General features: G+C 39.7%; 1 protein-coding gene across 13 annotated transcripts in view; it reads right to left on the minus strand.

The window, feature by feature from the left end:
* ATP2B2 (ATPase plasma membrane Ca2+ transporting 2) overlaps positions 1-27,499 on the minus strand; it is a 216,119-nt gene that overhangs the window by 82,375 nt on the left and 106,245 nt on the right. For 5 of the 13 annotated variants that reach the window (XM_089523539.1, XM_089523525.1, XM_089523608.1 and 2 more), the window contains 5 exons: positions 26,758-26,850; positions 14,586-14,627; positions 10,742-10,906; positions 6,592-6,806; positions 1,861-2,103 (listed from right to left, as the gene is read on the minus strand). In XM_089523539.1, coding sequence (XP_089379665.1) covers positions 1,861-2,103; positions 6,592-6,806; positions 10,742-10,906; positions 14,586-14,627; positions 26,758-26,850 — 758 coding nt within the window. Of the gene's footprint in view, positions 1-1,860; positions 2,104-6,591; positions 6,807-10,741; positions 10,907-14,585; positions 14,628-26,757; positions 26,854-27,499 lie in introns of all 13 variants that reach the window. The other 8 variants (XM_089523559.1, XM_089523613.1, XM_089523589.1 and 5 more) reach the window with 4 other exon arrangements.

The raw sequence follows: 27,499 nt of genomic DNA on the forward strand, positions 1-27,499 counted from the left end.
CTCCATAATAATAGGAGAGTTTCTTTTCTTCTAAGTGACATTGCCTCAAAACAGATGGGCCAAAAGCTGCAGCTTTCAGACACTTTGGGGCATGATGTGCAGATGAAGCATGCTGCTGATGCAGCTGGAAGCCACCAAAGACAGCCAGAAAAGGAGTGGCAAAAAGCTTCTCCTTACCAGAGGCCCATTAAGGACCACAGTGGTAGCCAGCCTCAGGACTGCAGCATCTGGTCGCCATGGTCCCAGGGCAGTCAGGGGCCAACTGAGGCTGAAGCGGCCAGAGGACACTCCAAGCTGCTGATGTGCTACGCCCCATTGTCATGAAGGCTCTGTGGTAGTATGACGTCACGATGTTCAATATGGGCTCTCAGGCAAGCTACTCTCTCTCACACTCAGTAAACTTCTATATAGATAAAGTGTGTGTTGCCGATCAAGGCCTCCCAAAGAGAGGCATCTGAGCTTCCATTTATGGGGGGGGGGGGGTGGGAAGAACCCCAAAATGGAGACTCATATTCCTAAGAAACACTAAGAGACACAATTTCCATGTTAAGGCCATCTTTGAAAGGAGACACCCACAGACCTCCATTTTTGAAAACATGGCTGAGTATGATCTAAAAGAATATGGGGGAACTAGAACAATGGTTAAATATGGGAAATATGCAGGGGTAGCTGTGTTGGTCATTTAGCAAGTTCAAACAAAAATCCACCAAACAGTGATACTTTTATTGGCCAACCAAAATTCACAATACAGTCGGCCCTTCTTATACACGGATTTTTTATACATGGATTCCAGCATACACGGTTTAAAAATGTTCAAAAAAAGTATAAATTTACCTTGATTTTCCATTTTTTATAAGGGACACCATTTTGCTATGTCATTATATTTAATGGGACTTGAGCATACATGGATTTTGTTATACACGGGGGATCTTGGAACCAAACCCCAGCATATAACAAGGATCCACTGTATACTTGTTGCAGTGGAGCTTCAAAAGCTTGCAACAAGTATATTGTGCATTTTGGTTGGCCAATTGGGGTTAAATATGATTTGAGAATATTTATGGCTGACCACCCTTGCTTTACAGGGCTTTATTAAAGATAGCAATCAGATATTTCATATGAAATACCTAGTTTCACATTTAGTTTCACATTTCTAGGATCATGCAGCTGCATGTGTGGGCTGAGCAGGGGCACCAATAAAATAAAAGGAAAAGAAAGGAAAGGAAATGTTTTTTCTCCCAGAAAGCCCATTTTTCAGAACATAAATCAAACCTTATGAATTATCTCCATATCAAAAACAGCATCACAATCCTATATATAATGATATAATGCTTACAAATTTTCTTAGCCTCAACAACAAAGCATGTCTTGAAATACTGAGATATTCTACCCAGAAAATGGCCAACCAAGGAGACATTCCCCCCTTACATACACATTATGGATTGTTTGGTGAAAAACATCATTTGTTGAAATATCATTGAAAAATGTGTAAAAGCTTTAATAATTTAGCACAATCAGGAAAAATCCCTTTAAACTATTCATTATTACACAGAGGAAGAAAATAAGTGAAGATTTACATTAATACTGAAAAGTACAATTGAAATCAACGGGACTCCTAATTAAATGGGTAGGGAGTGTAGGATTTCAATGCAAGTTAGAATATATATAATAAAAGAATGGTTTCCTTTTTTAAAAAAAAAAGCAGCAGGATATTCTGATATGTGTACTTCTTAAGCCACTGTCACACCTATCACACAATTAAAAAAAAATAAAACTAGAGGAAGAATTATGTTTACACAGCACCCCAAAACTGTTGTAGCTCCCCCCTCCCCTTAACTGTTGAAAGCAAAGCCTACTTACCAGAATTTTTGTAGTATAAGCACTGTTGATGGCAATTGCATTAACCAGCAAATCCAGAGTTTTGGCTGGAATGGAATCTGGGTCAGGGATCTCTTTATAATGGACATCTCCTACATAGGCTTGTACTACTGTCATCCGGTTGGTTGTTAGAGTCCCTGTTTTATCAGAGCAGATGGCTGTAGCATTACCCATAGTCTCACACGCATCTAAATGACGGACCAGATTGTTATCTTTCATCATTTTCTAAAGAAAAAAAATATATGTAAGAGCTTATTTTGGTAAATATGTTGAGAATTCTTTATGCTAATAAAATGCATCATCATTTTTTAAAAGGTGGGCATATGCCTTAATCTTTTCTCAAATTATATTTACCCTTTTAAAACAGAGACAAGAATGTCAGGTATACAGAATGCACTTCTACAAGTTTGTATGATTTAGAGATTAACATGAGTTAAATACATACACACACACACACACACACATATACACCAAGGGTTTTGTGCATCATTTTAGAAGGAACATGTGGCAATGATTTGTGTGTTCAATTATAGTATAAATGACAATTTTCAGACTTCAGTATCAAAACTAAAATGGATTTGAAAACAGAGACACAGAGTATTATAGAAAAAAGCATGAATGAGCAAAGTTCATGAAGATATTTGCTGAAGATAAGATATAGAAGAGGATGACACAGTGAAACTGAAATTCACCACTTCTAATTTAAAAACAATTATAGGGATGGAAATATATTCAAAAAATATTTGAAAAATGATCAAAAACAAATTTTTCAAGTGTCCAGATACCATGATGAAAAGAATCTTAGACTGGTGAGACTCTTCAAAGTTTGAGATGTAGTCTATACAGAAAATAAGATCATCTATGCATAAATATTATTTTATGTGCAGAGAAAGCTGTGTAGAAAATGTTGTAACAGGGGAGTTTTTCAGTACAAAATTCACGTGCATATAATCTATATGGAAATTTTCTGCCCAGGAACCAGCTTTTTCCTAAGCAAAATAATAATTCTATGCAGAAATATGATATGCTGTACAGAATAATTTGTTTTCTATGCAAAACAGCCAGGTATAAATTTTGTACAGAATAAATCCTGAATTCTGAATAGGCTTCAAAATTGTGTAGTTTTAAAAGACTTTTCTGCAGCAGTGGTGGTGGGGGAGCTCCTTGCTTTCCTCAAGAGGAAAATTAGTGAAGAATTACAACCCTACATATTTAACAGAGATGAAGCCCACTGAATACACTGGAACTTAGTTCCAAGAAAAGAAAGCTTTGTACATTCCAAAGTTATATAAAATGAATAGCAGTGTGGCATAATGTTTGAGCATTGGACCACAACTCTGGAAGCCAGAGTTCGAAACCCCACTCGGCTATGGAAATCTACTGGGTGACCTTTGGACAAGTCATACACTCTCAGTCTCAGAGAAAGGCAAAAGCAAACCCCCTCTGAACAAATCTTGCCAAGAAAACCCCATGATAGGTTTGCTTTGGGGCGCCATAGGTCGGAGGTGACTTGAAGGCACACAACAACAACAACAAGATGTATAAAATACTTACATTACAGTTTAACTTGATGAAGAGTAGTTTAACCTTAGTTTTGGATTTTTCCTGTCATTTTTAAGGAGTTAGAAAATAAATGGAAAAATGCCTACTTCCTCTATTAAATGAGCTCCATCAAACTAGAGAAGGGTTAAAACAGGCGAGTCACTGAGGGATCTAAATAGGGAACCAGATGAAAATTATAAGCCAGACAGGTTTTAAATGGGGAGCCATAAACAGTAAAGCTATTTGCTTCTTCATAAGAAACAGACTTCTCATTTGATTTAAAGAGAAAGAATGTGCCCATATGTACTACTGTTGTTGTTGTTTTTAAAGTCATAAAGAGGCTTGCTCTTGCAAAATAGTAGTGAATGATTTACACTAACTAGGATCTGGATTAATATGCAAACTATCACTAAGATATCATTGAGCTAAAGATTTCATTAAAAGGTACACTGATACAGTTGTGTTCATTGTCACATGCTGGATGAAGCCAAACAAACAGTATTTGCCCAGTGTTTTTATGTGTGTGATCTCTCATATGCATAAGTAACTAAATGGAAAACAAATACTGCAAAGAAAAGGTATGAAAAGCTATGGAAATGGTAAATACAACAGTCAATATAGATTCTAGAAATCTTCAGAAATATCAAAGAAACCAAATGTGTTGTTACCATTCCATGATCTAGAAATTAGAACCACTAAATCTGAAGGGAAATTTAGAAGCATCCATATACAAAAGACTAAAGACAATTTAAGAAATGTCAAAGGACAACTGTAACAAATAAATTCTGCATGCAGTACATAGTTCTCAGAGTCCCACGGGCTGTATTAGCAAACTGAAGGGACTGGGGGAAAATATGTTACTTAAATGCACAGACTTAGTCAATTTATTACTATAATATTCAGATCCTGTCATATATAAAACCTGTCAAGCCAGGGCATAGATAGCAGATTTAAAGGGGGGGGGGGGGGGACAGCACAACACCATTTAAGCATGTAAAACCACTGAAGAGGTTAAAAATAACTTTTAAATGATTTAAAACTATTTAAAACACTTTCTTAGTATTTTATATATGTAGAAGAATTAGATACTATTATGCAAAATTCATCATTCAGAATTGAGGAACTGAGGGAATGGCTTCTTATAGTGGAAAGGGAAAAGCAAGCATGGGGGGAGTAGGGAGTCAGTGGCGTGGTATTAATTTATCTGGATGTTTGTTTTTGAGAATGAATAACACATGGAATGGGGGAAAGAAAGACTTAGACGAATTAATACAACATGAAAGGGTTTATACTAAGCATGTGGGGGGCTGTGGTGCAAATGTAGACCATAAATATCATGAAGTGTGTGTGTGTGCCTTCAAGTCATTGTGAACATAGTAAGACCCCCATGAATTCCGCAGGGTTTTCTTAGGCAAGGAATACTCAGAGATGGTTTGCCAGTTCCTTCCTCTGAAATAGAGCCTACATCATCTGGTATTCATTGGCAGTCTCCCTAGAACTAACCAGGGCTGACCCTGCTTAGTTTCCAGGATCAGACAGAATTGGGAACTTTTAGGTTTCTTATTGTTGTTAACTGCCCTTGAATCAGCCCTGACATAGCAACCCTGTTGCCCATTGCCAACCCGCCGCCACCCTATCCTCCACTACTCTTCTTAGATCCTGTAAATTCAGTTCCATTACCTCCCTGAGTGAGTCTATCCATCTGGCATGCATTCTTCCTCTCTGTCTGCTACCCTCTATCTTTCCTAGCATCATTGTCTTTTCTAATGTCATGCCTCCTCATGATGTGGCCAAAGTACAACAGCTACAGATTCATCATCCTGGTTTCCAGGAAAAGTTCAGGCTTAATCTGCTCAAGGTCCCATTTATCTTTTTGGCTGTGCGTGATATCCTCAGCAGTTTTCTCCAACACCATATCTCAAACAAAGTATTTTCCTTCTGCCAGATTCCTTCACTGTTCGGCTCTCACATCCGTCTATGGTGATGGGGAATAATATTGACTTTAGTGCTAAGTTGTATATCTTTACTCTTTAAGATCTTATGTTGTTCTTTCATAGCTGCCCTTCCCATTCCTAGCCTTCTTCTTATCTTTTAACTGCAGTCTCCGTTCTGAACAATGTTTGATCCAAAGTATGAGAAATCTTTAACTATTTTGATTTCCTCATTGTCTAATTTGAATTTATGTAGTGACTCCATGGTCATTATTTTTTTTTCCTTTATGTTCAGCAGTAATCCTGCCTTTGCACTTTCTTTCTTTACCTCCCTTAGTAATTGTTCCAAGTCTGTGATGTCTTCTGCTAGTAGTATAGTATCACTGGCATATCTTAGATTGTTGATGTTCCTTCATCCTTTACACTTAAACATTATGATATTTCACCATAAATAATACTGGCCTTGATCCAGAGACTTGCAGCATAGGAGATTTTCAGCAATTGGCAAAAGAGGTCTCTGTAAAATTTCTGTCCTTCTTGTCAAAAATAGAAAACAATTTCCTTCAGTGTTTGAGTGGCTATCCAATCACACAACTGTATAATTTCCAGAACAGTAGCTGTGCCATTCTGTGTTGCAGCAAAAATGACGAGTCTTGTGATACTTCATCAGATGCATGAAGCATAATTCCTGATGCCAGTTTCCACCTTGTTTCAGTTTGACTTGGAACACTGGAGTTCCTAGCACTACACATTCTTCTCAGTGCTGTAAGATCAGCATTGTCCCTGAGTGCTAGGCCAGTATGAAAAAGAGCAATTGACTCAATAGTACCTAAGAAACTTCATGATATGTGAGGCTACAAAGACAGGTCTTGGTAATCCATATGCAATGCTTCTCTACTGTAACATATTGGTGTTCTATAACTCATTCCCTACTTCCTGAGTAAAGCCTTAGCTCACTAATGTTATGTTTGAACTGTTAAATTCTGATTCAAAGGAAGGACTGAAGTTGTCATTCCAGAAAAATAATCAGCTGTGTGAAGTGTCAATATTATGATAAAACTATTAGTCTAGTGAGCGTCTATTACACAATCATTTTTAATCACTTCTTAAATTGTGTTGACATGGAATCTTATCTGCTTTGCTAGACAATACACTTTTTTAAAAAGAAAAAAATGGTCTACCAACAAATGAAGATAATCAGGCATAATTATTTCAGATTGGATATGGCAGTGTTACTTACCTTTACAGAGTAAGCAAGAGAAATGGTAACTGCAAGTGGAAGTCCTTCTGGTACAGCAACTACAAGCACAGTAACACCAATTATGAAGAACTTGACAAAATACTGGACATAGATTGGAGTGCATTCAGGCAGCCATGGCTTCTTGCTGACTACAAAATTCTCAATAGTGAAGTATAATACTAAAATGATGACAGTGATGGCAGACATTACCAAACCTGAAACAGAGAGATGAAAATGCATGTTTTGTTATAATATTTTTAAAAAAAATCTTACAAGATAAAAAGGAAAGCTATTTTTAAAAAACTATAACAGAATCTCACTACCTTAAACCCATATTTGAAAGGAAGTTCTGTTGAGCTTAATGACACTTACTCCCAGGCAGTGAGAAGATTGCAGCCTTCATCTATTCAAATTTCACTTTACTAAATGAAGTGCATAGCTGATGCTTCTGCCCAGATAAGTGATTCAAAGTCTCTCTCACACACATAAGCATCCACACACTGCACATTCAGAATGCTTCAGAGAATGTGGTCCATTTCAGAGGGAAGGCTAAGCTAAGCTAATTTTCTCTATAAGCAATTCTGATATATAAACATTTTTTTTTCATGACAGATTTACTGCAGGTTGCTGCTAGTAACAGCAAAACGGTTAAAAATAAATGTGCCTCTGATATATACCACCAATACATGAAGTACATGTACTGTACTACAATCTATGTGCACCAGATCAAAGTGTCCATCCTGGTCGTTTCTTGAATTACAAATCAAAATACCCATGTTTGTCAATAAGTATTACTACACAGATTATATAATTTTGCTATACACCTACTGTTTTAATGGCTTTTATTTGTTGAACATCTTGGGATCCCTTGTGGGCTGGGAAATGATGTAGAAATGCCAAAAATAAATAAAGGCTTTAAAAGGAAATATATTTTCCTGTGTACACAGTACTGCAGCTTTAAGCATGCCTCTAAAAAGTAATCAAGATTGTTTTATACAAATGGGGTGTGACAAATATCTAGATTCCCTTTAAGAGTACTGATCTATCCCTAAGTGTATCAAGTCCCACAAATATGTTGTGTCTTAAGGTAAAGTGGATCCTGTCACTGGTACTATTATTTTCTTCCCCAAAGAGAAAGAGAAACATGGAACTAGAGATATGATTTAAAAAGGAAAAAATGGAAGACAGATTGGGAAGATATAAAATTATGGTATAAATTATGTCGCATGGTAGTGTTCATGAAGAATCCAAAATCTGAATCAGAATGGAAGAATGTTGCTATAAACCCAAATTTGCTCTTCTCTGACATCTGAAATAGTTCTTTATTTTAGCAGTAATAAAGAGAACCACGAGATGCACAGACCAAGGAATTAACTTGATAAAATAAACCAGATGTGGAGCAGAGGTCTGACTGTTGGACTATGACTCTGGAAACCAGGACTCAATTCCCAGCTCGGTCATGAAATGCCCTGGGTGACCCAGGGGAAACCAGATGGTTTCAGACTCAAGGGAAGGCAATGGCAAACCTTCTCTGAGCAAATCTTGAGAAAAGCCCATGATAGGTTCAGCTTAGGGTTGCCATAAGTCAGAAACAACTTGAAGATACACAGCAACAACGAACAACAACTTCTTGTCTCTTCTTGTTTTGAAAATAGGCTTTGGGGGGTCAAAATGATGTGGTGGGGGAGGCATTTTAGCCACAGCCCCTAGAGAGTGTTTGCAAATATTTGAGGCAAAAATGATTTTTTTAATGGTGGAGTGCCCCTCCAAGATCTCTTGGAGGGGGTAATTTAGTCCCTGAGCTTCCCACAGTTGTCCAGCCTTGTCCTACACCTTGCTGCTGCTTAAGCATCTGCTGAGATGACTGCCTTGTGAATGGTAGAGTGATCCTGCATGCTGGAAAACTACCTCATCCTTGTTTTAGTTGTTCTGGTAGTATGGTATAAATTGCACTTTTGTATGTTACACAATTGGTGATGCTAGATAGGAACAAGAGCAACGCCAAGCTGCCTCTTCTAACTCATTGTAGTGCAGAATAGGACCCGGAACAATGGAACAAGTTACAGGGAAGGAGATCCCACCTCAACATTAGGAGGAGCTTCCTGACAGTAAGAGCTCTTTGCCAGTAGAACACACTCTCTTGGAGAGTGTGGAGTCTCCTTCTTAGGAAGTATTTAAACAAAGGCTGGATGGCTATCTGTTGGGGGTCCTTTGATTGTGTATTTCTGCATGGCAGGGTTGGATTGGATGGCCTTATAGCCTCTTCCGACTCTATGATACTATGAGAAACATCCCTTCTACTATGAGAAATCCATGGAAGGAAATTATTTCTTGCCCCCCTTTCCCCCTTGATCTCACCTGTGACCTCTACTCAAAAGCCTCTTTGGAGAGTGTATGCAGAACTTTCTGAACAATGTGGATTGACATGGGGAGCCACAGAAAAGAGGACATCCAAGAGTCTTTCTTCCAAGGAACTTCCTTACATTATCTTAGGCCCAGTACAGAGGGGCCTTTTGTGGGACGTGCACACACCCCGCAACCCTAGCACGTCATGAATGCACCACAGCTGCATGGCACCATCCAGACGGTGCACACAGTGATGACATGCCAGCAGTGCAGTGTCCAAACAGCACTGTGCCACTGGCACGTCATTGCACCGTCACTGGCACTATGGTGTGGCACAAATGCGCTGCAAAAAAGGAGCTGCTTCTGCACGCTCTTTTCTTGCTGCACAGCAGTGCCGCACAATTTGGTTGCTGCAACGCTGCTGCAGAACAAGAAGAGGTGCCTCCCCCAGAGCCTCTTTTTGGCGCTCTGTATCGCGCCTTAATATCCAAGTCATATTGCACTTCTTTTCTATTGAGGGAATATTTATATTCTTGAGAGTGTTAAATGGGACAAGATGTCATACAGATAAAGGGGCGAAGATGGGGCTAAAGGAGAGACCAGAGGCTGCTCTTGCCCAGGGACCACCCCAGGACCACAACAACCAGATGCCATAGTCTCAAGGGTGCCTGCCGCCATGGTACTCAACGGTCCACAAAAAGGAATGGTAAGAAACCACTCCTTTCGCAGACTGTTTGGGCCACATTCAGTATCCCCAGCGCAGCCTCAGCATGGCCTCAGAACGATCCAGGAGCATGTGTCATGTGCATGCCCTGGCCCTGGAACAGCCTGATGGTGGCCCTTTTGGGCTGTCTGTTTGAGGTCAAAATCTCTTGGGTAAGAGCCAACTTAGATGTTATCATTGTAGCACAAGTTGATGATGGGTGTTCAGCGACACTATGAGTAAGATTACACTGGATCAGTACTAACTGGTGAGTGCCATCAATGTAGATAAGCTGCTGGGGCAAGTAAGGAAGACAATTTATCCTCTCAATCCCTGTTCTTCTTGGCTGATCGTCCAGGGAGGAGATACAGTTAGATCTCAATTACAATATATTATTAATGCATCTCTCAGGGAGGGAAATTTTCCATCTTGTTTAAAAGAAGTGGTGGTATGGTCACTTCTTAAAAAGCACTCCCTGGATCCCCTGGACATAAACAACTATAACCCAGTGTTGTTATAGTACTTAACACTTAACACAATATTGAATTCAAACTAAATTGTAATGGGCCCTCAGTATCCATTAGAGATTGGTTCAATTCCCAGCTTGCCATGAAATCCACTGGGTGACCTTGGACAGATCACATGCTCTCAACATCAGGAGAAGGCAATGGCAAATCTCTGCACAAATTGTGCCAAGGAAACCCCATGATAGGTTCACCTTAGGGTTACCATAAGTCAGAAGCAACTTGAAGGCATGCAACAACAACAAACTGAATACTTTGTAGCAGATTTCTTTGGGAATAGTGGGTGTTGTTATAGATCCAGTGTGGTATGGTACTTTGAGTGGCTTCTGGGAGGCCACAGTCCTGCTTAGCCATGGAAATGCAGTGAGTGATCTTGGGTAAGTGATAGTTTTCAAAGAAGTAGTCATGTTAGTCTCTTGCATAAAAAGAAGGAAGGAAAGGAGAGGAAAAAAGAACTCTGACAGCACCTTTAAGACTAAATGGTTTTTAGTTTTGCAAAGATATAACTGCTGACAAGATCTCTCTGATATGTTCCTTATCATAGTAGGTATGTAATTCCATAAAATGTGCATCATACCTGCTTTGCCTATCTGGACAGCCAATTTAGTCAGTTTTCCCTGGAGAACAGACTTTTCTTTCTTATGCATGTTAGCCTTCCTCTTGTCTTTATCATCTCCTTCTCCACCTTCTGCACTCTTCAGTGGCTGCATTTCCATTGCAGCAGCACCATCCTGCTGTTTGGCTAGAAGCAAAAGGAAAAATAAATATTTAGGAAAGTCAGTATTATCCTAACTTTAACTTAGAAATCAAGATCTCTGGAGTTAGATCTCTGCATTTTCTGAAGATCACATATTCCTTAGAAAACAGTTAACAAACTGGGTTATTTTTAGAGTCCTAACCCTCTAACCATTTTTTCAGTCCCATATTACTTTTGGTATAGGACTTTAGCAATGAAGATTTTCAGACCAGCACTTACCGTAGGGTAAGCACTGGTAAAACACCACTAAAACATTTAGGAAGTATATCAGTTCCCTCTGACCCCACAACCATAACTGTTATGAAAGATGAGGTAATACTTTAATCATATGTTGAAATGGATTACATATGTCATAATACAATTTGTTCATGTTTAAGGTGTCATAATGTACTCAAGAGTGTGTGAGTTTTTTAAAAAAATAATAAATCTGAAATAACAATAACAAACTGTGACACTGACTTTCTTTTTACCTCAGTCAGTAGAACAATTCGTGTAAAATTGTATTGTAAGAACCTCTGTAGCTTGATTAATCATCTACCCCACACATTTCTTATAAACAATGAATGGAATAATAAAAATGCTCTAGAGCAGAATGCCCTGTAAACTCTCATTGTAAAATCCCACTCAGAATGGATGGGAGATGTGCAAGGGCCCAGCTGTAATCTTAACATCATTTAATTGTGTTGTTCAGATGTTTCCAGTGCCCAGTGTCTAGTTTTTACTGGTCACATGCAGAAGGAACTGCACTTCTGATCCCTTGAGTATCCCTTATCTGAAATGAATGAGACTGGAAGTGTTCCGTATTTCAGGTCCTCCCCCCCCCCCTCCATAGTGAGACACAACAAGGCTGGAAAAAGACTGAGGATCTGTGAAATGGAGTGATTCCAAGTCACTTGGCACAAATAAGTGCCTCCTGCCATTTCACAGATCCTCATACCTCTCTCCAGCCAGTCTCACTCCAGCCCAGGAAATACACTCCAGTCTTGCAAATACAGTACAGGTACGAGGCTCAAAATGTTTGGGATTTGGAGTATTTTGAGTTTCAGAATTCCAGATAAGAGATATTAAGTTTATATAAATAATCAATTCTACTTCCACTGAAAGTGAAATTATATTCTTTCTAATATAATTGAGCCTCTCAGAAACTCACAAGCCTATTTCCATAGTCTTTGTCTTCCTAATGGCATGTGTGTGTACACAAAAGCATATTCAGTTTTTCTATATTGCTTACATTTTCTCTGCAAAGAAAAACACGTCAAAACACTGCCATTAGACTACTAAACCAGTATTAAACCAAATAGAGCAAATTATTTATTCAAGAACACAATACCTCCAGATCTATCATTTAAATATAAAATAAAGATAAAAGATAAAAAATATTTTGCTTTCAGATGTAAATATCAAATTTGGCAAAGCAATGGGTGTATGTCGGGAAGAACCCTTTGTACCCAACAGACAACTATAGATTGGGGGGTGGGGGGGAATTCAGTAATGCATTGACAACACTGGCTATAACTATTACAAAGATACCACTTGCAGAGCACAATCCCCTGCACTCATTGTTCTTGTGGATTTCAGCCCCTAAGTTTTTATATGATAAAATTCTCCAAACTATAGCTTTTAAAAGAAACCTCAGAACTGCTAGAATACCTTAAAGAGAACACTATCAGGATTTTCTGCACAATAAAAATTGGAGCAATGTTGTACAGTACAGTACAGGAACCAGATCAGGAGCATATAATACCTGCACCCAGCTGTAGTGAGGCTACAGCTGCAAGGAGGGATGAGGAAGCTAAGGAGGCCCAGGTGGGTGAGATTGGGAGGCTGGAAGAAGAGAGTGCAGGGGTGGAGTCAGAGGGGAGGGCGGAGACAGCCCCTGGGGGGATAAAGGAGGCAGGGCTAGGGCATGCGGGAAGGCTTGGACGTGGAAGAGCTGGACGGGAAGTGGCGGCCGAGGAAGGGAAAGGACAGGTGCAGAGGAGTCCAGGGCGGAACGGGACCCCGGTATCGTTGAGGCGTCGAGGACGGTGCCAGAGAAGAGGACCACACGAGGAGGTCCAACTTCAAAACCCGAGGGAGGAGGGGGATTTTTCCTTCTCTGATGCGGAGGACTGGGCGGCTCACGGCCTACAGGACTTGGAGGATGAGTGGTGGGACCCGAGAGGTGAACATTGGGAAATTGGGCCCCTGCCTAGAGACTTGGAAAAGGCTGAGACTGAACCCCTCGAGAAGTATTGCAGGGGTCCTCGGCCGACTGAGGAAGGTTCCCAACCCTGAAGTCGCCGCATGCTGTAGGTTCCGAAGGGAAAGGCCCAGAGAACTAAGCTCAAGTTTATTGGTTTTGTTGTATGTTATCCTGAGGAAAGGAAAAGTTCTGTTCAGTTAAAAGTTACTGTTACTGCAACCCGTGGAGTCAGTTTGTGGTACACGTGCAGGAGAGAAGAAGGGAGGAAACTCCGCCCAAGATGCAACCAGGAACGCCAGCCCCGCCCACACCAGCAAGGGAGGGCAAATGTTAAAATCTACAGGCTCCAGAGGGGCCTCTGTGACTCACAACACCACCTCCTTTTTTAGATTTTCTTCTTTTTTTTAATGGCCCACACAGAAAATAATAATAATAATAATAATAATAATAATAATAATAATAATAATAATTATAATTATTATTTATTTATATGCCGCCCAATCACATGGAATCCGGGCGGGTTACAACAATAGAGGACAAGTGCCAGGTAGCCACACTCATATTACCACCTTTCTTATTCCCTACCTAATGTACAAGATGGGGGCAAACCCAGGCACTAGAGAATAGCAAAATGATGGCAGTGATGCTGAGGTCCCATTACCCAGCACATCATTTGACTGAAAAATATGAGTCAAATGGAGCTGTGCTGATTTCAATTTCACCGTGTATCCCACTTCTGCTCACCAACACACTAATAAGCTTCAGGGAGTAGTTAGAAGTAAAGTGTTGGGGGGTTGGTTGGTTGCTGAAGTACAATTCCAGTGTCAGTGTCACGGACAGAGCTTGGGAAGCTACTTTTGAGAAGCATGAATACAATGCTATGCTAAGAACCCCTCATAAGTGATGTTCTGGTTGGTTAAGAGCATTATCTTATTCCTGCTTAGTTATAGGTGGCTTTGATATGATATCATATTGATTCATATTGAAAGAAAAAAGGTCCTAGCCTTAGCTATGAACACAACTTACAGCTCTGCGTGTTGTTGGCCCTGACTATGATCAACCATCTGAAAGCATTCAGGACAATTCAATGGGCAGATATAATCTGAGAAAAGTGGGTTATGACAACTCCAAATTGATGGAATCAACATAGTGGAATTTTCTGATCTGTTATTTCAGCCGTCAGTGTTTAAACAGGAAAGGAACAACTTGCAAAGCATCTCTTTCACATACACTTAGATCAGATATTTCCAAACTTGTGTCTGCAGGCAGCTATCTGGGAAAGCCAAAAATACATGTTTCTTGTATCATTTGGTGCTCCGGAACTGATGGCTTATTTCCTGTGTTTCTTTGACCAATGGAATATAAAGCATTTACTGTCTTTTTCAAACTACATCCCATCTTGGATTTTCCTAATAGTATACTTGCTGAATGAAACTTAAGTACATTTTTGAAATCCTCCTTATTATGAAAGAAGGTTACCTTTATTCTGGTTGTTTTCCATATTTCCATCCTGCATTTTGCCTATATTGTAAAAATGGTAACAAACAACAAGAAACAGACAGTCAACCATCAGTACATACAGACAGAACATGACAAGGAGGAATTTAAATAAAAAAAGTACTGACAAAAGTTATGAGCACATTTCAAAGAAATTTTTAGTGCAAATTGTTGTGATGGATTTATATGCATGAAGAAGCTTCAGGACAAAGATTTATAACAGTTTATCATTTTACCACTGATACCTCCTCCATTGTACTAATAATAGACCTAGGAATTTCAAGAGAAGATTAATTATTTGTATAATACAGCTCATAAAATTGTACATTGACATGATCAAAGCCACTGCTTTTTGGTCTATACTGGGGACACTTTCTATTCTGATTTGCTTGTTACAGAATTCCTTACATTTCCAAGCTTCTGAAACGTACACTGTTGGCTTGCAGGGATCATTGACCAGGTTTGCCTGAAAAAGGGTGAACTATGTGTGAGGGGGAAAAACCAACAACTGAACTAGGTATCATGAAAATTTCAGAACATGGGTGCTGCTCATATTTATTGAAAAAGCAGAATTGATACAGGCATAGCCCCAACATATCTGGGCACCTGCCTCAGTTCTGTCTCACCACAGTCCAGAGTCATGGCCCAAGGAGAAAGATAGTCACTGTGTAACATAGAACAGAATAGAAGGGGAAACAACTCCCTCCTGCTCCCTCCCAGAAGACCCTACCAGCTTTCTGATACTTCCGATGTCACCTTTCACTGAAGGCTCAACTAGAAGCACTGTGATTCTCAGCTGAAACTGCTACTGACACTGTTGATTAGGAATGTTGGGACTTATCCAACTATGAACCAGGGCTGATCCTGCTTAGCCTCCACGATCAGACAGGATTTGGTGCCTTTTAGGATATTGAGGCTTTTTTTTAAAAAAAGTAATGCATTAGAATTAGCTCTTATTTTTGAAGTAAGTTTGATGAGTAACTCATTGCTTCCTGCTTTATGAATAACACTTATGAATAACATTTTTAAAAGTAATGCATTAGAATTAGCTCTTACCTTTGAAGCAAGTTTGCTGAGTAACTCATTGATTCTTGATTTATGAATAACACTTTATTAAGCTGCTACTTTTTTGTTATTATCTTTCTAAAATTAAAACACATCTAAAAATAGAAAAATGGACAAAAATCCCCACTAATTTCCAAAACAACATTTGGAATTAATGAGTAAATATTTTTATTGAGATGTTAACAGTCCTTAGGCTAGCTTGTAAAAATAGTAATATCTGACTGACTCCATGTAATGTGTTACAGTTAACATTGCTACTTATAATGCATTACTTCTAAACTCAGCATATTTTAGTATTTTAATTAGTATTTTTAAAATTTCACTTGCAAATTTGTACACATTCGGGGGCATTATTTCCATTTCATTTCTGTATGAAAATCTGCTCACTATACAAAATTCTGTATGGAATTTTGCTCATATGCTTTCCACATAATTCCTCCAATATGTTGTTTTTAAAAGCTTTTTTTGCACTTAAAAAAACCACATCAGAAAGTATTGTGGAATCTTAAAAAGATTCATTTTGTATAAGCTAAAAAGAAAGAGACACACAATCAGCAGCACACATCATTAGAGGTGAAAAATTGTGCCAAATAATGCTTGTTTTGCTTTTAAAGTATCACAAGACTTGGTTGTTTTTGCTGCAAAAGAGTAACATTCTTGAGAAAATACAGTTAGCTCTCCACATTCAGTTTAGGGGCGCAGAACCCCCACAACTGGTAAAATAACCAATCATATTTAACACATAAAGGCTCAACCTACTCTGGATGCCTTCAAGGTGGCCGGGTTCCTATGAAAGCAGAAGTGGGCAGCTGGTGGAGTGTGTCACTGCCTCCGTTGCTTCCCTGCACAATTTTTAATAGAAACCTAAAAGCTTCACTGCATGTTTGCAGTCTATTAGTCCTGCAAGGTTTGCAGCCCCTATAAAAAATGGGATAGGGCAGCAGCAGAGGTGGCAGCAAATAATCTGTGAATAATCAAATCTGCAAAAGCCAAATCTGCAAATCTGACGGTATGTACATTTTTGTGTGCACTTTCTCCTACTACATTTTCCCTATGTATTTCAGTATGGTCTTACCCTACTCATTTTTCTTTCCACTGAAAAACTGAACTGCAAATCTCAGAAAAGTGACAGTGTTAAAGGTTAACTAAACTTTTATTCACACTGGTTTGAAAGTGTGTAGTTAGCTAAATTCATAATAAAATGCAAATCAACAGAATTTCAACTCTATCCTACTAGAGCATTTTCCCTACTTCTGATATAATGGTTGAGAAAAGACGTGAGTCCCTGAGATGTCTTTAATTTTTAGAGGAGTGATTACCAAGGTTTGAAGCCCTATTCTGGTCCTCAATTGAACATTTTTTCTTGTGTAGATACAAGCAGGTGGCAAAAGGGGAACTGAGGTCTAAAACACACTGCAGGAATAATCCAGTTTGAGATTGCTTTAACTGCCCTGGCTCAGTGCTAGGGGATCCAGGGGAATTGCAGTTTATTGTGGCCCCAGATCTGTCTGACAGAGAAGTCCAAATGTCTCACAAAACTACAGTTCCTAGAATTCCCTAGCATTGAGCCAGGCCAGTTAAAGCGGTCTCAAACTGGATTATTTCTTCAATATGTTTTGGACCTAAGTCTCTTGGAGTGTTCTTTTCAATATTTGAAACCCTTTCTGTTTGAGAGTTTACAAGGTCCAGGCAGAATGGCTGAACAAGCCAGTTTTATTTTGGGGCAAACAACCTTGTGGGTACCAATACCTAAAGCCAGCTATCTCATTTGGCTACAGTTTGTACAGCAGAGTAAAGTCTCCTACTCAGTTAAACAGCTGGTCTCGGAACTGGTGTTGGAGTCTCCCAGACTTCTTGTTCTGGGGGACCTCAACATCCCTTTCGAGGCCGGCTCACGAGATCTGACAGGTGCGGCTCGGGAATTCATGGCCTCCATGATGGCCATGGGCCTGTCCCAACTAGTCTTGGGACCAACTCATTGTGCAGGTAATACACTCGATGTCGTCTTCAGTACGGATTGGGATAATCCGTGGGCAGAGGTCTGTAGTACCTCTGCCCTATCATGGACGGACCATTTCCTGGTCGAGGTCCGACTTAAGGCAACTACCCAAATTCCCCCCGGGGGTGGAGGACTTATTAGAATGGTCCACCCTCGAAGGCTGATGGAACCCAAAAGGTACCAAAAAGCCTTAGAGGGGTTTATGGTTGTATCTGATGGTGACTCTGTTGATGCCCTGACTAATATCTGGGATAATGATCTCTCCAGGGCTATACACAGTATCGCTCCTAAGCGTCCTTTCCAGCCCACTTAAAACAAGAAACCCTGGTACACGGAAGATCTCAGGGAAATGAAGCGGGCCACGCAACGACTAGAGCGCAGCTGGTGGAGACACCAGTGCTTGTCCGACAAGACACTCCATCAAGCTCTTTTGAAGTCTTATGGAGTGGCAATAGGTGCAACAAAAAATTCTTTCTATGCTGCACGTATTGCGTCTGTGGAGTTGCGTCCGGCAGAGCTGTTCAGGGTGGCCAGGGAGCTAACTCAGCTTTCCCCTGCCCTGAACCCTATTTTAGAACCAACTAAGGCCTGCTGTGACGACTTTAACAACTACTTCGCAGATAAAATCTCTCGGATAAAGGCTGATCTCAACGCTGGCATTTCTTCAGAGACAATAGAAGAGGTGTCCAGAGCTTCCGTGGACTCCATTAAACTGGATCATTTTGAGTTTGTACATACCAATGAAGTGGACAAGCTTCTTGGAAGTGTTAGGAAGATGACGTGCTCTCTCGACCCCTGTCCTTCTTGGCTGACTGCCCAGGGTGGTGATGCAGTAACATCTTTATTGTGTCATATAATTAATGCATCATTCAGGGAGGGGAAATTTCCATCTAGTTTGAAATTAGCAACAGTCAGAGCTTTGCTCAAAAACCCCTCCCTGGACCCCCTGTTAAGAAACAACTATAGGTCGGTCTCACTATTGCCATTTTTAGGCAAGGTGATCGAGAGAGCAGTTGCCTTCCAACTCCAAGCTGTCTTGGATGAAACCGATTATCTGGACCCATTTCAAACTGGCTTCAGAGCAGGTTACGGAGTTGAGACTGCCATGGTCGCCTTAGTCGATGATCTCCGTCTGGGCATTGACAGGGGAAGTGTGACCTTGTTGGTGCTTTTGGACATCTCAGCGGCTTTCGATACTATTGACCACAGTATCCTTCTGGAACGCCTGAGAGAGCTGGGCATCGGGGGCACTGCGCTCCAGTGGTTCCGTTCCTACTTCTCGGGCAGATTCCAGATGGTGCAGCTGGGAGACACTTGCTCCTCTAAGAGGGAACTGACATCTGGTGTCCCTCAGGGAGCTATTCTGTCCCCCACTTTGTTTAACATTTACATGAAACCGCTGGGAGAGATCATCCGGAGACACGGGGCACGGTGTTATCAGTATGCTGATGACACCTAAATATGTTTCTCTGTGTTCCCGACTGATGCAGTGACTAAGGATGGCGTCTCTCCTCTGAATGCCTGCCTGGAGTCGGTAATGGGCTGGATGAGGGAAAACAAACTCAGTTTGAATCCAGAGAAAACGGTGATAGGTTCCCCAGGCCTGAGGAAGGAAATTTGTCCACCGGTCCTGAATGGGGTCACACTTCCTCTGAAGGACAAAGTTCACAGTTTAGGAGTACTTCTGGACTCGTCCCTGCAATTGACATCTCAAGTAGATGCGACGGTCAGAAGTGCTTGCTATCAACTTCGGGTGATACGCCAACTGCGACCCTACCTGGGCCAAAGGGACCTTGAAATGGTGGTACATGCTCTGGTAACCTCTCATCTAGATTTCTGTAATGCGCTCTACATGGGGCAACCCTTGTACCAAGCCCGGAAGCTTCAGTTAGTACAAAATATGGTGGCCAGATTGGTCACCGGTGCGTCCAGGTTTGACCATGTAACACCTATTCTGAAAGATCTGCACTGGCTGCCTATTCGCTTCCGAGCGCAATACAAGGTGTTGGTTATTACTTATAAAGCCCTACATGGCTTGGGCCCGAGTTACTTGAGAGACCGCATCTCCCCATATAATCCGCCCCGCACACTCAGAACAACCGGGAAGAACTTGTTGGAAATTCCACCTTCTAAATATGTTATTACTTCCCAGATGGCCTTCTCATTAGCGGCCCCACAAATCTGGAATAGTCTTCCCGACGAGCTCCGTCTTATCACCCCCCTGGAAACATTTAAAAAGAGGCTTAAAACCTTCCTCTTCTGTCAAACCTTTCCCCCTGGAAAATGAAGTCGTGTACTCTGATCCCATTGACTCTTTACCTCACCCTATTGATAGATTGAATTATTGTTTTCAGACTGTATATTGTATTTAGTGTTCTCGGTTTTATCTATTTTATGATGTGTTTTGTAATTGGTTTTAAATTCTATGTAAACCACTTTGATCTTTTTGGGAAAGCGATATATAAATAAAATTTATTATTATTATTATTAACTGGAGTATCTTGGCTAATTATCCATTTGAACAGCCTCTGCCAAACTCCCAAAAGAGTCCCAAAACTGTGGAGAATGAAAATTACAGTTTTAAATCCAAATAGTTTCCTAAATGAGAAAACTTTCCATAGTCTTTCCTATACTGTTGCAGAAAATCAAAACACTATTCAGATTAGCACAAACTGACTTTGTTTAGCAGAATTATGACAAATGTGATGCAATTATGATTTTGTACTGTAATGGAATAGTGGGCTAGGATAGGAGCTGAAGGCTACTGAGGCAGTTTATTTCTGACTGAAAATCCAATAATCATATGTATTTCTATTTCTGACAAATTAGATTGCTTAAATCAACACAGTCTATGATTACTAAGATTATAAATGACCAAATAAATAAATAAACTGTGAATTCTGATTGTAAAATGCAGGGGAACATGGCTGCAATTCAAATCCTTAACAGTATTCTGTTCTTGGGATTACAGTGTCAGATAACTAGACATTTGAAGCAGATAAACTGTCCTGCAAATAAAGCAGAGCTTAGTTATAATCAACCCAGTCCTGAGATTTTCCCCAGAATATTATGCATACAGAATCTTCACCTATTAAATAGTCATTCCCTTGTATTTCAACAGAGGAAGCAACTATAAATGTGCATTATCTATCTGTTCCCTCCAGTGAAATGCATATGTCAGCATCCAACATGCATATTACAAGCTCTATGTGCAAATACAGGCTTTGGGATCAGAAAATAAATCCGTACTCATTTATTCTACATGTTAGAGACTAGCACTTCCTAAATGGACATAAATGTTTCAAGCAATTCCAATAAGAGAAGCAACCTTTGCAAACGACCATTCATGTCTGATTTGTTATTACAAAACTATTTTTCATTATTTACCCCTCAAAAGATCTATCTTCTAAAACACAGTGTCTTATTTTAATGAAATGCATTCCTCTACTGCAAATATAACATTTTAAAAAGTGATTATTTGAAGTTATCATATACTACTCATTAATGTTCATTGGTTGATCCAGTGTTTCTGCTTACAACTCTTATAGTGAATGTGTACTAAAGGAACAAGGTTTGATTAGAAATGTAAAGGAGATAAGAGAAATAAAGGAATAAAAGTACTTTATTCATAGAAGATCTATAAGGACTCTTGGTTCTGCAAATTAGCTGTTCAAGTTCTAGGCTGGTATAAGCAAGTGACTAGTCTGTGATTCTGGAGATAAGGTAGGATTGGTATTTATGTTACCACAATATCACAGGAGCTAGGTTTGATACAATCTGACTGCACATAACATATCAGGGGCTTTTATAGTTCTTTTGACATGGGGGGAGCATTTACACCTCCCTATACAATATATAAAGATTTGAGTCATTTTCAGTCATATCTTACCTGTAATTTAAAGCACAGTTCCTGCTATTAAACATCAAGCAACTATGCACCTGGAGCTTCATGGAATTTATTCCATGCAGATTTTAATTCTCTATTTATTACAGTAACTAGCAACATAATTCACAGTGTGTTGCACTGTGTTTTTCTTAGGACAGATAAATGCTTGTTTCTCTGCATGCTTGTTTGGTTGAAGTAAGGATCAGATTGTAAAAATCAGTGTCACTAACTGTTATTAAGAAAATTATTAGCACTTTTCTTGTGCATCCTAAGTGTGTTCAGGGTAAATGGAATGCAATTTTTACTTATACATAAAAAGAATGATTCATCACACAAATGGACTGTTTCAATGAAATATGGTTCTGAGTTTTGTTGCAAATTGCTCCAGGATAAAGTGATATTCTAAAAGCATACACAGCACGCACACTTTTATTGAGTCTATGCAAACTGATAACATTTTGATGGATTTCAGTTATGGACTCATAATAGCAACAATTACTGTAACCTAAATACAACTGCTAGTCCAGCTAGAGTAGACCCAATGAATCAACAGAGTATTGGGAAGCACTCAATGGCCCATTACAAACGGGCACAAAGTACGTCCCCAGGATGTGTTAGGGTTAGGAAGGGGCGTCACTTCCTGCGCCCCTAACCCTAATACGGACTGGGTCCGTACAAAATGGCGGTGCCCGTTCCACACAGGAGCCGCCATTGTTACGTCATGACCGCGCCACCAAATGAGGCGGCGCGGAAGTGACATACTCGCGCCACGCGAGAACGCCTGGGGCGCTCTTTCGGCAGTGCAGGAAGGAGCTCCGTTTGGGAGCTCCTTCCAGGATTTGCATCACTGGCGCAGCCTCTACATGGCTGCGCCAGTGATGCAAATGAGAAAGGGGCCGAGCAGCCCCTTTCTCTTGGTCCCCACCACCATCGGGTGTCCTGGGGGCATGAAGCCCCAAGGACACCCCTTTCCAGGCTGCGGGGAAGCGGCCTTTTGCTGCTTCCCAGCAGCCTGGAAAGCGGCGGATTGGGACCTCAGAGGCTGCCGCTGTGGCAGCTGAGGCCCTGATACAGCAGGGAAAGGGCCAGTTACAGGCCGCCCCAAACGGGTGGTCTGTAACTCGCCACTGAGTCAATTAAGTATTGATTTACTAAGTTCATTTGATTCAATGAGTCTATTCCAGGTGTGACTATTTTGGTTGAATTTGTTTTCAGAGGCTGGCTCAGCTCAGATTATTTTACTTCAGTTTAGTAACACAACAAAAATGGAGATTTTGTCAATGTACTCTATCCACCATCTGTTTTTCCTCCCCCCATTCTATATTACAAAGTATCAATTACCCATGGGATATTTCACAATTTACAATCGTAGCACTGTGATTCCACTTTAACTACCATGGGAACATCCTATGGACTCCTGGTATTTGCAGTTTAGGGAGGTTTATTTGGAATTCTCTGCCAGAGAACACTAGTGCCTCCCTAAAGCCGAGGATTTCATACAATGTTGCCAGGCCATTTAAAGTGGAACCACAATGCCATAATTGTTTTTGCATGAATTTGTCCAAATTCCCATCTTCAGAAAAACCAGGGAAGCTGGCAAAAACTATACAGTACTTTGGAGCTCCTTTAAACTGTACCTTTTCTCAAAGATGACAGGTATAGTCTCCTGGTTTGGTTGTCATGGAAAACCATGGCCTCCATGTTTAATCATGGCATACCAAGAAAATAAGGGGGGTGGGGTTCAACAAATGTATTTTAAGTTCCCATTGACCTCTCTCCTGAAATAAACAAAGAGTGTCCACACTGGTGCACAAACCCCTGAAATTATTAAATGATCAGATTTTTCTGCAGGGGCCTTTTTACCTACACCGTTACTGCACCGTGATTCCACTTTAACTGCTATGGTTCCATCATATGGAATCATGGAGTTTGTCATTTGATGAAGAACTACAGCTTTCTGGCTGAGAATCCATTCTAAACATCCTTCCTTCCAATGTAAATTCCAGGATTCCATGTTGCCACAAAGTGGAATATACTACTACAGTTGTGTTGCCTGAAAGGGCCACAAATCTATTCTATCTCCTATTGATTTGTTCTGAATTGGCCTGAAATTTCAATTCAGCTTTACATGAGGTATGGAAGCCTAAATGCTCCCTCCCTCCCAATTTTGTTACAGGAGCAAGATACCTGTGGGTTTTTGTTTTTGCTGTTGTTGTTGTTTGGCCACCTGGGAATCACCATTCCTTGAATGGCTTATTCTTTCTTGACAGGAAAAGCATGTATTCACAGTAGAGAAACAAAAGGAGACAATGTCCGACGTGGTGTGTGATGTCCAATAATTTTTATTTCTTAAAAAGCCCAATGTGTTTTGGCCTTATCACCAACTGAGCTGCTATAAAATAAATAAAAGCACATTTGTTGTAATGGTGGGACCAAGACAACACATAAACCACCTCTAAAACATAATTTCTTAAAAATTAAATAGTATCTATTATACACATAAATATATATCTACCTATTATCAGGAATTTCTGATAATCACACAGCATGTGGGACACTGTCTTCTCCATTCTTCTACTATTCTTTCTTGAGCCTTATTTCCAAAGGCTAAATGTCAAATACCCTGTACTAGATGAATGTCCTTTTCTGACCTCCTTCTCTATGCTGTTTATTAATTCTGTTGACAGTTTACAGAGCTCTTGGGTGGCAGCTGTTCTTGTAACTCTGAACCACTAAACCCCAGGTGAGTAAGTTCTTTCTGGAAACCCCAGTACTCTCAGCTGGAGTAGTCTTTCTCTCTGGATCTCAAAGCACTCTGCTTGGTAATATTTTGCCATGGCTGAAGAAAATATCTTTCTTTCTGTAGTATTTATGAGATTACCAAGACACAAAGGATTCCTTTGCCCTGTCCCTATGTTTTGGACAGAAATAAGGCAAGAAAGGCATCTGTCTTTGTCAAATGCCACCTTCTGACTTCCACCTCTTTCCTTCTATTGCTAAAGCTACATAGTTCATTGTGTAGCCTTCACAAGACAGCTACCAATCTTCCTCCCACTTCTCTCTTCTTCCCCCTTTTTCTCCCTTCCTGCCTCTGGAACAGTCTCCATAGTTAACTATTACATTGTCATTTTAAAAAGACTTTCACCTTCCTCCAAGGAGTGTGATCTGGAGACTTTAGTTCCAGTATGATTCAGCAGTAAATGGGACGGTGGTACATTCAGAGCTAGCAATAAGAAATAATATATTGTATTCCTATTCACCAGAATTTAAAGAACTGTGAAACCAGTTGTGACATATCTAGCTTTATTTTCCTCACGCAGCACTTCTTGCCTCATGACAAATGGGCTTCAAAGGTGATGACAGCTCCAGAAAAGCATATTTTTATATGACTTAGTACTCATCTGTCCAAACAATTTTTTTAAAAAATACATTGGTCTGGCAAGAAATACATTTGAATGAGCATGTGTCTAAGTACAATTGCTAGTTCTGGCTTGGAAAGGCCCACTAAATCCATTGTGATTAGCACTGATTTAATGGTTATATTCTAGTTAAGACTAGAAACCAGAAATAGGCTGTAAAAAGCTAGTAAGGTCCTGGTTCCAGTTTATTCTTCATCCGGTGAAGTTTAGGTCTCTGTATCCTCATGCTTTTTCATGTCTTTAGAAACCTTATGTTCCCAAAGGCCATAATGAATAAAAAAGTTCAGTACATTCCCTCCCCAACCATCTTGCAAGAATAGACTGAATGCTTGAATTATTCCTTTTCAGTCTAAGAGCACTTATACAGGGCATTTTCTTCTGACCAAATTGCATCTGATGGCTCCAAGGTTAGGAGTTGTAGATGAGTAGGGAAAGGGGTGTTGCTACAGGGGAACAAAATGAGGATATTGCTCTCCCCCCCCCCCACACACACAAAATGTATGTCACCCTGTGAAATTTCCCTTTAGTCCCCAAATCTGTAGCATTGCATTAACATTAGGTTAGCATTTACAAAAACAGTTTAGGCATCCAAAGAAAAGGAACAGGCACATTAACCAAGGAAAGATATGAGCATTCTAGGTGTGAACCATTTTTGGTATCCCACTCTGTAATGCTAGAAAATTGGGGACTGAAGGAAAATGTCTTGTGAAAGGCAATCTCTGCATAGCTACACTCCAGAGTAAAGGATTCTCTTGAGTATCAAAAAACCTCTAAGATTATCTGAGACTCAATAAAATACATATTACTTTCTTTTAAAAAAAATTTAAGAATTCAAATTAATAACATAAAGAAATATTATATAATATCTATGCTTTTGTTTTTGTTAGTGGAAAGAGAAATAACTCATAAGATAGATACTTAAAAGCACACACCCTCTTACAGAAATATTGTAATAATTAAGAAAGGCAAGTATTCTATTCAAAATCGAGATCAAAATTCACCCATTTATACTTACTATAAATTTATCTCCTTAATGAGGCAGTTTAAAATATGGGCATGCTAAGAAATGGAGTCAAGAAGCTGACCAAAACCACATTTGAAAAATCAGAACTGAAGTTATACTAGTTAAAAGAAAAATAACATATGAAACCATATCCAAGCACATGCACAAGAGCACATAGCGATGTTTTGTTTTCTAGTATCATCACCTACAGTAAATGCTTAGCTTGGTGCTGAGTCAAAAGTTTGTGGGAAGCACAATAAAGCTCTACAATGCTACTGGTTGTGTTCAAGCCAGATTCCTGACCCCAGCAGGATTGTTTTCCCAAAACTACTTTGAGATCATGAATGCTTATGAGAGTGCCACATTGTGGGGGGAAAACCAGGATGAAAAACATAATCCAAAATCATGCTCTCTTTTCAAATATGTCCTGAGAAAAACAGACAGAAACACCAGTTTGACATTGAAAACCTTGTGAGTAGGGAAAACAGGTTTGAGATATATTTTACATTGTTTTAAATCATTTGGATCAGTAATAAAAGGTTCCTTAATTCCTACTTGTTCTCATCCCATTGTTGCTTCAGTGAGAAACAAAGATTTGTTTAGCTAGTAAAAAAAAATAGTGGGATTTGTGGCATCTCTTATAAGCTGCTGCACAATAGGAGCTCTCACACGGTAATCACATGCACATACAACATCTGTGCAGTTCATAAGAGAAAGAGGGAAGCTTATATAGTCAGGAGAGAAATCCATCAAATAAAACAAGCTAGGTGTTCTTAACGTACCATTGACTAAGCTGGCATTTGCATTATCAGTGGCATTTGCACCTGCTGCCCCATCTGTAGTTGAAGGAGGATGGAAGGAGGTATGGGAAGAATCTACTGAGTAATAATGGATAAAAGAAAAACAAAAGAGTAAATCATAATAATATGAACAAATTCACATGACAGAAACAAGAACATTTATGGACTAATGTGGCTTCATTTTTCTTTCTTCTCCAAAACAGATTTGTTTTAAGGTATGCAACGTAATGTCTTAAAAAATGAATGTCATTACAAGAATGTTACAAAAGTGGGGAACAAAAACTCATATGTGGAATATTATAAGAAAGAAATGTGAAAGACATTTAACAGAGTTAACAGAGTTGGTGAAAACTGACTTTACATAGTATTTCTATTTCCTCTGCTCCTCTTTGCAGACATTCTTAAATTGCTTTTTTTTAAAGGATTTAGATTAAGGTTAAGGGGCAAATATATATTTAAATACCTGTATTTACTGTACTTTATCTAGAATGAATCCACTTTATACATGCATCTAAAAGGTGTCCTATTTAAAATGCTTCATTCATTGTACTGTATCCAAAACATTAAAGCACGTATTTCAGAATGCCGCCCTTTACAGGCCTAATCAGAACTAAGTCCTACTGGGTTCAGTGGAACTTATTCCCAGGTAGGCTTGTACAGGATTATATGTAACAGCGATTTAGGGAAACCCAACAGTACTCCCACTAACTATGTTTGGCATTCT

The sequence above is a fragment of the Sceloporus occidentalis genome, unplaced genomic scaffold (genome assembly GCF_023333645.1).
Source record: "Sceloporus occidentalis isolate IW3139 unplaced genomic scaffold, rSceOcc1.0.p SCAF_1, whole genome shotgun sequence".
Classification (NCBI taxonomy): Eukaryota; Metazoa; Chordata; class Lepidosauria; order Squamata; family Phrynosomatidae; genus Sceloporus; species Sceloporus occidentalis.